The following is a 14,306-nucleotide window of genomic DNA, read 5'->3' on the forward strand; positions in this document are numbered from 1 at the left end:
TCACTTAGCTTTTGTTAATTAACTCATTGTGGACAAGAATATTTTTGCCGTTCAAGGACATAATGAAGAGAGACGTTTTGACTAGGATTTGTGCAGCAAACAGCAGCGGTTCATCAAGTGTGTGGAAATATTTCACTAAGGATGAAGCCCATACTACCGTGACATGTCAGTCCTGAAATACAACAAATGTACTGCTGCAATGTACGCTTATGTGATAAGGCATCTGCTAACAATAGCAGAGGAACGGTCCCAATCCTCTCCACAGCAGTCAATTAGCCACTTCACCAAACGCCCTGTGGTAACAGAGAGAAGGAGGCTGCACATCAACAATTTACTGGTGAAGTTCATTGTCAAAGTTATTAGAGCTTTAGCTGTTACACACGACAAAGGCTTCACAGAAATACCGCAATTTTTTTTGTTTTTGTTCTTAACCCGGCTTCACTATCCCATCCTGTAGGGTACTATTAAACGCTATTGATGGTGCTGAGTTGCTGCCTGTTTTTTTACATGCTATACATATCTGCAGTGCACAGTATGTAGCACCTGAAACGTCTGTATTCAGGTCAAGAATATAGATTTCACAGTTGCAAAGCATTACTTTCTACTCTGTTTTTATTAGTGACTTCATCAGGGAGACTAGCTGGTGTCAACTTTCACCGCATAACACTCGACTTTAAAAAAAATCTGAACTTGCGCAACCCCTAGCCACCTCTACAAAACGTCTTGTGGTTCTAAAAGTCTTCGTTATGCTGCTGGGAACACTCAAAGCTTTAGAAATGGTTTTAGTGACTTGCCATGATTTTTCTCACGTTTCAGTGCAGACGTCTACAGAGAGTCAGGCTTATATATAGCGGGCCTACATAAAAGCCAATGGGACACCCGTGTGGGCTTGGCTGTACATGATTGATTGTTTGCAGTTATAATTACCCATGATTTTTACTTCACATATTATATAAAATTATTATTTGCAGTTTGTTTTTTTATGACCCTGGTTATTGGATTTGTTTTTTAAAAAATTGTCCATTAAAAATGTCTTTTCCCCCAACCTGCACTATTCAAAATGTCTAATTGTAAATGAATTTCTCATTGCGTTAGGTTTGTGTATCCATCAGCTGTGCATCCAGAAACCAAGACAAACAGCCCCCCCCCCCCCCCATCCAGCTGGACAGAGACAAAGTAGACAAATTGATATCAAATAATTTTATAATGTTGAAAATGAATGTCACATAGCCACAAACACAAACAGCTTTGAGCCATTGAGATGCCATTCTCTGATTGTGCCATGAACGACTTGTCACAGAAAACAAGACAAACAACATCCGTGCCCGACACAAACCCGCGACCAGCATTATTAAATACACCGTCAAATCCCTCTCATTCGGGAGGGGAGGAAGGGGGGGAGGGGGCTTCCACCCACATCTCGTTCAACTTTACATTCAACACTGTGCTCTGCCAAAAAAAACTATGGCTGCTACGCAAACAAGAAAAAGCCGACTGCTTGTGCAGGGCCTCACGTGATGTCGCTCAGATACTCTAATTAGGGCTCAGTTGGTGCTACTGCATAAAGTCACTGTGAAGGGGAGCTTCAGGGAGCAACAAACAAAAACAAGAGAGGACATTTTCATCATGGGAGTTGTAGTCCGGGACACGGGGTCCTAAACTTTTTCTCGTTCAAGGCACAATTTACTGGCCTGCAGGATGAGAGCATAACATCTCCCATTGACGTCTTTGCAACTGCTAAGTAGATCAGGCTGTAATTTTAAGTTCGCTTTAATTGTTACGTTTGGCCAAACGACTCAGTGCGTCCCTCTCGTACTCTCTAGTCCTGATGAAGTTCCAGTCCTCTCTTGGTTTGTCAGGGCAGAACACACGCAAGAAGGAATAAACATCCGCCAGCTGATGACAAATACTCAAAGCATGACTTCGCTTTTCATGCTTTCAATTTCTTATAGACATAATAAGTGCAGTCATTTTAAAACATGTTTTCTTTTTTTTTTCATGCCACAACATTGTCACAATGATGTATCTTTACAACCTGAACAGATCTGGTAAGAATTTTTTTTACCAAATTCACCCATGAACATCTACGACATCTCGAGTGGTACTTTTTTTTTTTGCTGTCCCAGCAAAAAAAAAACAAAAAAAAGAAAAACTCAAAGCCATCACATTTTATTTAAAAATGTAATCATCTTCGCTCCTGTTCAAGATTTTTTCTAATGCTTGAGACTGATCACTCCCCATTCTTTAAGCAAAGCAGTACAATGAGGTATGAATAGTTGTTAATATATTTTTTTGGTTTCCATTTTGTGATTTTTTTTTCTTATGTGTTTCTTTAATTTTTTTTTTGTACAGTGAAAGTTACTTTACCATCAAAAGCAATATTCTTGTCACAACATTGAGATTTATAAATGGCAGATCCATACACTGCGAGATGAGCCCTAGTTTGAGGTCAGATTCGTGTTTGGATCTATCTGGATGTCAACGTTGTTTCCTTTTCTTTTTTTTTTTCTTTTTTTTGACCCAGATCAAGTTTAAGGGCAAACGCCCAGCTTAGCAAGTGATACAGCCCAAGCAACTGTGGAGAGCAGGACTTGGGGTTAATTCTTTCAATTCAACTAACCGGAATGATGGACTTGGCAAAATTGTAGTAAACGTCTTAAATACCACAACAAACTAGTATTTTTAGGGTGTCTTTAGGGACTGTACTGAAATTATGCCAGGTGTATTTTGTTAGAAAATATTTTTCTTGAATTTAAATTTCTGAATATTTTGAGAATTTCGGAGGTCTTGATTGTAGGTTTGTACCACCCCCAAGAAAAGCAAATATAAATAATTGTATCAAGGTAAAATAATTTTCAACACCAACCCTGACAACAATTTTTGCGCAGACCCTTTAAAACACCGAAAAAAGAGAGACCCAGTGAAGACATTTAATTGTGTAAATTAAACTGAATTACTTTTGTTGTTGGACTTAAGTCCCATTGGTCCGTACACATCATGAGTGTGGGAACAAGCGTGAGTTGTATCTGAGCTGGCCATGTGTTTGGGATGCAAAATGTCGACTTAAAGTGTAAAGTCGAAGAAGCCTAGACTGGCTGCGCCCTTTAACTGAAGTGTGTAGACATCTTTGTTGAAATGCAGATTACTTAAATTTGGAAACAGATACAACAAAATCTATTCCTGTTTAGTCATTCACGGCCCAATTTAGTTAATTATATGCCAGACGCTATGAGCATTAAAGTATACATAAAACAGAATGCAATTTGTTTGTTTACGTAGAAGTAAACAGTGGAGAAAGTAGCCTGTTAGCCAGTTAGCTCAACAGGAGTAAACTCTATGTGAAATGGTAAATTCCTAGTGGGGGCAGATCCAGTTTTTAATTAGCTGTAACTGAAATAGGAACTAATAATCTGTCAAAAGAAATGTCATCCGAGTCTGAACAGACGTAAACTCAGTAGCGGTAAGGGTTAGTTTGCTAGTTAACAAATTAGCTAACTGCAGAAAAAGGCGGGAAGCCAGAATGTAAAATGTAGGCTTCAAAATGTGTTATTTCTTTCTGGTATTTTGCTAAAATCAATGTTATGAACTCTTTGCCAAGTGTATTATACAACAGAATTGTGCATTTTGAATAATTTAAGTCTCTATATTTAACCAATAATGAGGCATATTACAGTGCTAGCATCACAGCTTACATTAGCCATAGCTAGACCTGATGCCAAAACTCTGCATGAATGTGTGAAAACGGACCAATGGGACAATTCATAAAGAATACTTTAATAGTGTATTTATCAATATTACCCAGAACAACTTATTTTTCTAGTTAGCTAAACTGAAACTGAACCCTGACCCCTGGGTTAAGCACTATTTACCACTGCAACAACGATGGTCTGAAAGTGCATATACAGCCATAATCTCACAGTAAAGCATCAACACAGATGGACAGACATTCACATACCAAGAAAATCAGATGCAAATTAATAACGACATAATAATCATTAAAAAAACCATTTTTTTTCCTCTTCCCAAAAAAACGTTCTTTGCTTTAAATCACTCAACGTTTTCAGTCCTCACACCGCGAGTCTTATTTAAAAAAAAAGAAAGAAAGAAAAAGAATCTGTCACATGACCTGGGTTTTTAACCCCCACCTGCAAATTCCTCCACCCTAGAATAAGCAGAACAACGAACACTTGGTGCACAACGAAAGCAACATCAACAACATCAAAAACAACATGAGTGTGGGACTTCACACCGTGTCTTTAATCGTACAATTTCAGTATTTTACATTCCACGTGTGGACATATTCCTGCAAGGATTGTCGTCGTTCTCCACCAAAGAGTGCTATGAGTTGGGGTAGGTTTGTGTCTTGGAGGGGGAGGGGGGGGGGGGGGGAGAAAGGAGGACAGAGTGAAATAAATAGAGAGAAAACAGGAAAGGACAGGGGACTAGTGAAGGAAAGACCGATGTAAGGATGTTTACTTACAGATGTTTTCCCTGGGTAAGTAATAAAAGCAGTAGTTGAGCGGTTTTCATAGTAGCTGTTTGTAGAGTGTTTCTGTCTGTGCCATGCTGCGGTGGCAGAGCTTAGCATCGAGTTCACATTTTTGTTCACTGTAAACGTAACATAACCCTAAATGTAGTACAGGAGAAAGAGAGATAGATAGAGAGAGAAAAAAAACAAAACAATTCTGTGGTGGTAACGGTGCGTAAAATACTTCACAGGTTTATTCTGCAGCTTGTTTATGAAGTGTGGAAGGTGTGGTAACGGTAAGAGTGCAACTACTGAGGCTGTGGCTCGAAAACCTTTTATATTCTGCTTAGTCTTAGCAAAACTTGACCCGTGTGCCGTGCGCTCGGATCACGCTCGAGCACGAAGTAGCAGTTTAGCTATGTTGACTTTATTGTCGTTGGAAAACCAAAAATGAGTTGCTCCTCTCGTGAACGCACACCAAGTGGGTCATGAAGTCATAAAAGCTCGACTAAGCTCTCCGTGTCAGTTTGTGGCAGCGCCTCGGGTCGTCATGCGGAAAACTTGCTCCGGTGTGACTGGCTGCCTCGTCGCTACGGCAACCGAGGTCGTAAAAATAGCAAGCAAGCGTGCGTGTCGAGTAAGTGTCGGTAAACCCGATCAGATGATTTAAAGTAACCCGGAATCACCCTGCTGTCTGTCTGTCTGAGGTTAGCGGTAACGGGTGGCGTCCAGGTAAAATGGCTTTTTTTTGTTTTTTGAATTTTTTTGAATTCTTTTTTTTTTTTTTTTTTTTGGTGAGGAGGAGGACAGTTGCTTTCTCTCTGCTATGCTGGTGCAACTGATCCTGGCTGAAGGCAGTGTGCTCTGTGCTGCTGGTGTGTTTATTTCTTTACGAGGACAGGGAGAGGGTTTCTCCAGTGATCATTTGGCTGAAAGAGAGAGAGAGAGAGAACAAGAGAGAGAGAGAGAGACATAGAGAAAGAGAGAGGAGGGGCTGTCCTGCCAGCTCGAATCTAAATCACAAGTCGTGACCGCATCCTTTCAGTCTCAAAACGACGGGGGAAAAAAAAGAACTAGTCAACGTGTAGTTGCGAGAGGCGGGTTAGTTTGGGAATCGCCTGAAAAGTCAACTGAAAAAAATAAAAATAAATCATATATATATATATCACAGATATTATTACAGGTGAGTACTGACTTACTCTCTGCTACACGACTTGTCAGACAAGTTGGTGATCTGATTGGAGCTGGCAGCATAAATCCAGCCACTGATAGCACTAATGCCACATAACTGTAACTTATATATATATATGTATATAAATTTATATATGTATAAATATATGATTCTATTTGCTGTATAGTGTTTCTATGTATAACGGACCTCTGTGAGGCACATTGACGCGTCTGGATAACGAAGCCATCCGTTGCCTGTCGGAGCCATGACCTGGTGGCAGCATGGCTTTCATTCACAGTGATTGTGAGCGGAGTACAAACGCAGCAGGCCTGGAGACGGCAGGCGTGAACCTGTACAGCTCAGTCATCGTATTGCTGAGTGTGTGTGTTTGTGTTTGTGTTTGTGTGTGCGTATCCCTGTATAGTCGGCATGTTCTGCTAAAATACCCTGCAACGTAGACTGGTAACACTGAGAGAGTGGTGGCGCCGGTGAGAGGCCGTGTCACAGTCCCGGTTGGTGAGATGAAACAGTGGACCTTGAGCTTTTTTTTGTTTCTTTGTGTGTCTGAGAGAATATTGTTAAGACTGCTACAGGCAGGCAGGAAGAGGAAAGGTGTCGGCGGAGGGGGGTGGAGGAAGGGGTTCAGGACTACTAAAGGATACAGACATTGTGGTTTTAGTGCAACAGAAAAAAACCTGATAATCGTTTGTTGTGGATGGCAATTGGTGGTGGATGGTTGGTGGAGATCTTTTCAGCAGTGATTGATTCCTGTGTTGGTTTTTTTTTGGGGGACAGGACGGTCGCCCAGAAAGTCTTTTTGTCCATTTCTGCTGCGAAGGCGAGAGGGAAGGATCTGGAGATCTATCGTAGGGTCCGTTTTTCTTTTTTTTGCGTGACGTCTGCAAGTGGCCTGAGTCACATCGCCACGGTTGCACGCTCGCCGTTTCCCCTCACCTCGTCCGGGATGAAGCGTATCCGCGGACGAATACTGCTGACTCACTTGCTGTTTATTTACCTCCCAGTCACCACCCACAAGAGTCTGTTGGCCTGACCCAATAGGGCCAAAATGGCTTCAACTGGAGTCCCAGCTTCCAGCTGTCATTGTCCCCTGACAGTTTCCTTAAAGTTCAATCGGCACACTGTTATGTCACAAAGTCACCCCTGCCCTGACTGTCATTTCAAGTTCCTAAAAGAAAACAGAATTCAAAGTGACTCTTGGTCTTGTGTGGTGTGCGATAAAAAATGAAAAATGGGAGAAAATTACTGCCGCGCCAGCCGTCAATTGTTGATCCATGGCCCGTTCAACAGAGAGCAGCACACTCAATGGGTCCATGCTGGCAACTACTCTTGTGCACTGCATTTATATATATATATATGTATATATTATATATATATATTATATATACATATATATCTGTACATGTGAGAGTATGTGTTGCAGACAGAGGGGCAGCTGCATTGACATGAGAGGTGAGGTAGAATCTGTCAGTTTCAGGCGGGACTTGAAATGGGTACAGACGAAGGCGGAGGCCTGCAGAGGTAAGTCGACAAAGATCCCCTCGCACCACCATGCGCCGAAGCTATCGCGAGACAGCGGGGGGAGTTGAGGTGGTGGAACTATGGGCCAGTTAACGGGGCAGGGGCTCCGATGAGAAGACGCACAAACACACATGCACGCACAAGAGGACAGGAAGTGTGTGTGTGTGGCCCAGTGGTTATCGAGGACGGGGAAGAGATGAGCAACAAAGCAGCTGAGGTAATACATTACAAAACAACCGAGTGGGTGTGTGAGGTAATGAAAACAAGGAGGTATGTGTTGGAAAGGTATTCAAGCTGTATATAAATATGAGCTTATGTCCAGTGTAGGTTGTAGTGAGAGAAGTAACAATATGACACTGATTTTTATGCTGGAAACGGTGCTTTCTGGAAACGTATCGGAGGAATGAGGTTACAGCGGGTCACGTGGCTTCCTAACATCTCACTCGTCTTAAGAGCCGTAACTCTTTATTCTTGGGGTAAAACACAAATCAGAAAATCCACGACTGACGAAGCTAGCTGACAAACAGTTCCACACAAATTTTTTCACTCTGCAATATTAGCATTCATTTGGAGCGGTGATTGTGGCTCGCCTGGCTAATGGAAATCCAATATTTAGTCACTTTTAGCTCCATGTTTGGTCTCCTCCAACCTGACAAGGAAATCTGGCTTTGTAGCTGTGAACTGCTGTGCTACACTTACGTGCAATCCACAACATTTGTTTCCCTGACCTGTGAGAATGGTATTTATCTGGTTATAGAGCACCTTTGCTGAAAAAAAAAAACACCTGCAGCTGATAATGATGCTACGAGATTAGCGAAAATAACAATCCAAAAATCCTCATTTGCTAATCGGTTGTAAGACAGTTCAAGTTGATTGGAATTAGTTTTTAGCGTAACGTTTCTTAACGCAGCAAGTTATCTAACAGCTATTAATGTTCTGCAATTTGAAATATTGGCTTATTGCAGGAAGGCCTACTAGCATATTAACAAAAACAGCCTAATTCAACCCCCCAAAAAACCACATGTAGTGTTTACACATTGGACAGAACATGGCCAAGTGTTTCTCTTTGTTTCTACTCTTTGTGCTAAGCTAAGCTAAGCTAAGCTAAACTAAGCTAAGCAGCTGCTGGCCATTAAGACACCATAAAGACACGAGCATGATATCAAACTTCCTATCTAACTTTTGCAAATAGCTCATCATGTTCTGTACAAATATGGATATCAATGCAACCTATAGTTGCTATAACAACACTCCTTGTTCCGTGATCACAGAAAGCACCATCCACGACGTGGCATGCATTTAATGCATAATAATAACTACACAATGTCTTATGAACGCTGCGTTATGTGTTTGCACGTGTATAAATAATAAACTATACATAACCGTAGAGGTAAATGAGGACTTGCGTGGCTCGGCGTTTCCTCATCACACCACCACCACCGCCGCCCGCACGATAAACGAGGAAACACATTTTTGCAATGTATGAGGTAACAGTGTAAGGGGTTGCGCTCTGTGCACGTGCATCGGGCGCGTCTCGGTGCGTACATGAGAAAGATAAGAGAGGTCGGACCGTGAGGGAGGTAGGTAGGTAGGTAGGTAGGTAGGTAGCCGGACGCTGTCGGGGCCTTTGCGGGCTAAGGGTCGGGCTGCAAGCACAGACTGGAGGACGCCTCTGCAGTCGGTCGGGGAGACGCAGGGGATGTGGGTGTTTGTACGGGTTGTCGGAGGAAGGTGTTCAGCTAGTAGAGACGCAGCCAAGCCCCTCGGTTTGCATTAGTTCCAGGAATAGTACAGCTGTTCATCCATGCAGCTGCAAAAGGTGTTTGCATATAGATATACTGTACTTTTATGGCAGTGTGTGGATATCTATATAAATATACTATCTATATAAATGCTCTGTGTGTGTGTGTGCACCTCTCAGAACAACAAAAAGCAGATTGCCAGTGTGTTTCTCTCTGATGTGTGTTTGCTGGTGGCGAGTGGGCGGGTCTTGTGAGTTTCTCAAATAAAAAAGGGGGGTGGGGGGAAAAAACAAATCAAGACATGTTTTTACTGAAGAAAATAAAAATCCAGTTTGCTCCTCTTGTCTTTTAACGCACTCCCTCCCCAAGCGTTACACCTCCTGGTCCTCGAAGACCTCCAGGAAGAGCGGGGGGAAGAGTTCGTTGGGACACTCCACCTTCATGTGGAGGAAGCGGCTGGCGTGGCAAGCCCCGATCATGCGCAGGTCCGTCACCTTCATCAGCAGCTTGGGCCAGAAGTGGGGAATGTTGTGCTTGCGGTAGTTGATGTAGTGCTCGAACGCCAGCAGGAAGGACTCTTGGCACTGCTCGATCTTCTCAATGCTGGTCAGCCCCGAACGGTCTGGATAGAGGAAAAATGCAGGTGGTGTTTTTAAAAAAAAAAAAACCCAAAACCATTGACTTGGATGAAGGGAAAGAGTTGGTGAATCAATGTGACGCTCTGCAACCACATATTCCAACTATCTCCATTCACACTGAGCTCAAACATCGTTGGGTTTTAAGAGATTGAAGTAAAGCATTAAAATATATAAAGATTAAATACCAAAAACTCATCCCAAACACTGCACGAGATGATGCCGACAGAGGCACGAGCAGCTGCAGTCCTACAAGATCTGTGTTTTTCTTAATCTGGTCACGTTTGTTGTGTTTCTGCACAGCACTTTCGAACTGCCAGTCACACATGGAAATAAAATGTGCATATAAAGCATGTAATCTATCATAATTCATATCCATGGATGCATTAAGTCTTCTTTGGTGACTGTCTGGGAACTGAGGTTTGTGCAGTGATGGCATTAACGTCAGATTAGACGAGATTACTCTCAATCCCATTTCTGAAAGGCGTTCTTAGGCTCCTATCACACTGGACGACAAACCCACTGAGTCTCCTCACATCTGGCTTTTGTCTTCAGCGGGAAAGGGTACGATCCACACTCCCTCCTTCCTTCCTGTGTTAAATGACTCAGTTGGAGTCGCGGGTATTTATCGACCATTGGCGGCAGCGGTGGAAAAATGACACAAACTGTCGCCCACTTTTCAGCGCAGAGCGGTGAGGCTCTGAAGGCTCGCCGCTCTCTCTCAGCCGAGATTAAACAACGTTCAGTTGGCACTGAGTTTAAAGAGACTGAAGTAAAACATACAGTTTAAAGAACTTGCATATACACCAATCAGGCATAACAGTATGACCACCTTCCTAAAATTTTGTGCCTCCAGAACAGTTGTGACTAATCAGAGAATGGACATGGGCCTTCTGAGGGTGTCCTGTGGTGTCTGGCAACAGGATGTTGTTAGTGGGGGGCCTTTGAGGGGAGGGGCCTCTGTGGATCATCTCACAGATACTTGATCAGTTTGGGATCTAGTGAATCTGGAGGCCAGGTCAACACCTTGTGCTGTTCTTGATGTTTTTTTTGAGTCGTTCCTAAAGTGTTTTTGTGTGTGTGCCTGTGTCAGGCTGCATCCTGCTGGGGATAGCTGCTGCCATCAAGGAGTGTCATTGCTATGGGGTGGGGTTGCCTGGTCTGCTCTAGTCTAGGTCCAAAAGTTTCCCAGCAGAACGTTGAATTGTCACAAGATGGTCAATGTTATTTACTTTTCCCGTAAGTGGTCATAATGTTGTGGCTGATTGATGTATATGCACTACTTTTGGTGCACTAAGGGTAGTAGTGAGTGGCTATTTTGTTAGATTATGTTAAATTAAACTGTTAGAAGCTTGATGTACAAAGGGTACCAACATGTACCAACATGGCGTTGGGGTAAAGAAAAGGACACATTTTGTCAGATAACCAAAATGTGAAATCTGAGAACCAGTGATCTGAGTTCACAAGCAGCCAATCTTTCACTGGAATTATTCATGAGCCTGTTATTAAATATGTAGCAGTCAGTATCTTTTATTGTAACCTCGAGGAAACTTGTGGTGTGCAGAAGTCTAATTCCTCACCCGAGCTCATGAGCAGCACGGCCTGCATCAGCGCCACCTCCGAGTCGTCCAAGTTGAACTGCGCCAGGCTCTTGCCCAGATCAAATATGGCGTCCGACACCACCCCCAGCCCGCCGTTCTTCAGCTGCTCGCGCTTCACGGCCATCTCGCCGCTCAGCGTCAGCGTCTCGCTCTCGGGATCGTAGCGTACGGCGGCGCGCAGCGACATGATCTCCATGCAGCAGCCCTTCAGCAGGATGATCTGGTCTTCACAAGGCAGCTGGGAAACAACACATGATTTTGTTAGGGATACATCGGGCACGGGAGATGAACATGTGGGCGAAACAAAGATTAAAAGGCCGAAACAAAGATTATTCAGATTGTTCAGTTACAGATTGTGCATCTGAGGGGAGCACAGAGGAATTATTAGGATTGTTTCAATTGACTACAGTTACATCAACAGTGATTGAATGTCCACATAGAAAGCTCAAACATTTCCCTTTGGGCCTGCAACTGGTTAGTTTCACTGATTCACTCATCAAACATAAAAGCCGTCAGGATAAACCTCCCTCTGAAATCCACAGCAAGACACGGCATGCATGCTTTTCTTCAAGCCCAAATGTATTTTTTTTTCTTGGCGTAGAGAAAAGGTTGTACTTTTCTATTCGCGACAAATCCCTTGCCATGCTTTATGTAACTGGGAAGCACCTACAATATACATGATGCCTGCACTCAGTTAAGTAGACTGCCGGCGCGCACACTCTCCCTTAGATCGCTTCCATAGAAAGCAGAGCAATATCAGTTAGTGGTGAGACATGAGAGGATGGGAGGGGAAGGGTTGGAATATTATTTGGTGTAATCCCATCTGACAGGCAAATCTAAAGACTAAGGCTACAGACGGAGGAAGTGCCCAATCAAAAGACCTCATTTAGGTTAATAAGCTTGTTAGGACGCTATATTTACTGTCTGCCGTCCTTCGGCCAACAATTGATCACTGGTCAACTACAATCAACTACAGCTAGCGAGCTAATAAAGCTAACGTTAGCACGAGTTGGTTATATTCACGAGATTTTCAGCTGACTCTTAGACAAGACTTAGACTTTAGACAAGAATCTCGGCTAAATACACGTTAGCATGTTAAAGGACTGACGCTAAAGCTAACACGTCCCAGGAAGTGGCTTTGTGGTTTTTTCCGGAACCTTACAGAAAATGTCTGCTTATGGGGTTGTGAATACCACAAAAGAAGAGCGTTCATGTGGTCTCTTCATGTGACAATTGTAAACATGAGCCCATTTGAAGGACTCATTAAACCTAATTATTATATGTGTCGAGGTAAAATGAAACACTTAGTATACAAGCTTTACGAATCCGCTTAGGAAGGGTTTACTTGCTTACGATTGAGACAGACTATCGTATTCTGAGGCTTAAGATGAACTGTGATCCACAAAAACAGATATAAAACCACCCACCTCTGAGAACATGGGCAATTTCTTGGCAAAGTCGACGACGCGAGTGATGGCGGGGGTCATGATCTTGGTGAACTCGCTGAAGGCTTCCAGGTCCACCTTATCTCCGTCCGACGTGGGCATCATCGGACCTTGGCCAATATCGTCCGGCTAGAAACAAGACACGACGCATGTAACTGAACCATTCATTGCTAATAGTTTGGTTCAAATTGCAGCTTGTGAGTTGATCTTTGATCTTTTCCCTGCCAAGATTTTGCTTGTTAAGCTTATGGACTCACATGGCAACAGTCTGGAACCAATTTCAATATCTTTTGAAAGATGAAAAGAGTCCAGATAGTAGACAGGAGTGCAGAGTAAACCAAGAACACCTTGTGAGCCAATACGGTGATGAGCAAGAACAACTGTAGCCGGTTTAGAAAGGTCCCACAAAGTCAAAGTGGAAGACGTGTGGGAGTCTTTTCAAATTAGAGCAACAGGACTAAAGTAAGAAGACCTAATTCTCTGTGAAATGTTGCCAACGCTGCACAGGCTTCCGTTCACTGATCCCTATCCTGTTTTGATAAAATGGGAACTTAAGTGCCATAACGGGCAGGAAACAGGTTTAGACTTCATGAACTGCTAGAGGGATACCGAAAGGCCATTAGGAAGATTATTATGAATCAGAAAGAAAAGAAACTGCAACGAAATCTACAAAAATCATGTACTGAAATTCAAAACTATGGACTGGACTTCATAAAACTTGCCGGCTATTCAGGCTGCTGTCAAGTGTCAAGAATTTAGCAGTGTCTGCACGATGCAAATCACCTGGCAACCATTGGAGCTTTCCGTTGAAGGTGCTCTTTTGTAAAATAAGCAGAAACCTTCAGTGATTTTTTTTGTGATTTTTTTTTTCCTCCAGTGACGTAACTTTCCAAAGTTTGCTCTCCCCAGATGGCAGCCAATCCAAAGTGTAAAGCCGTGAGTCTGCTCTGACAACAGGCTGCCTGCGCTCTGATTGGCTCCATCACCCATCGTCAAATACATAAGGTTCAGTTTGCTCCTGGGCGCTTTCTTCTTCTTTGTTCACCTTGGTCTGCAACTTTTCTGCAGACCTTCAGAAAATGTTTTCTTTGCCTTCATGGAATGGTTGCCTAGTAACTGTCATCTGACCTTTGCGTCTAGGTAACTGTCGGCGGTTTAGACACGCGTGTCTGCACGTGGCATGTACCACGTGGGAAGCCAACGAGCAAGATGATGATGAAACGGAGAGCTGTCTTTTGGAAATGAAAAGAAGTTGCCTTCTTTCATGTTACAGCTTGATTTTTGAAGTAGTAGCGACTTCTACACGCTTCGGGTTGAACATTTTGGGATAACAAGCTACATAAAAGAACAAATGCATAGATCCCTAACGGCAATCCACTTAAGATCTCCATTTCAATGACATTCGGTTAATTTATACTGTCTTTTGGTGTTTTTTGTGACTTAATTAGAGACCATGGCTTCTGCAAAGTTAAATCTGTGTAGGTATATAAATATCATGATATACACCAATCAGGCAAAACATTATGACCACCTTCCTAATACTGTGTAGGTCTCCCTTGTGTCTCCAAAACAGTTGTGACTCATCAGAGAATGGACATGGGCCTTCTGAGGGTGTCCTGTGCTGTCTGGCAATACATTGTTGTTAGTGGGGGGCCTTTGGGTCCTATAGGCGGAGGGGATCATCCCACAGATACTTGATCAGTTT

At 43.0% G+C, this 14,306-nt stretch overlaps 1 protein-coding gene across 1 annotated transcript in view; it reads right to left on the reverse strand.

The window, feature by feature from the left end:
* Nucleotides 1-1,204: 1,204 nt before the first annotated feature.
* LOC311506934 (thyroid hormone receptor alpha) overlaps nt 1,205-14,306 on the reverse strand; it is an 87,289-nt gene continuing 74,187 nt past the window's right edge. Inside the window, exons 9-11 of the mRNA XM_084571089.1 lie at nt 12,584-12,730; nt 11,136-11,394; nt 1,205-9,542 (exon numbers count right to left, since the gene is read on the reverse strand). Of these exons, the coding sequence (XP_084427215.1) occupies nt 9,292-9,542; nt 11,136-11,394; nt 12,584-12,730 (657 nt within the window). The 3' untranslated portion in view covers nt 1,205-9,291. The remainder of the gene's footprint in view (nt 9,543-11,135; nt 11,395-12,583; nt 12,731-14,306) is intronic.

Source organism: Chelon labrosus, assembly GCF_963514085.1.
Source record: "Chelon labrosus genome assembly, chromosome: 21".
NCBI classification, from domain to species: domain Eukaryota; kingdom Metazoa; phylum Chordata; class Actinopteri; order Mugiliformes; family Mugilidae; genus Chelon; species Chelon labrosus.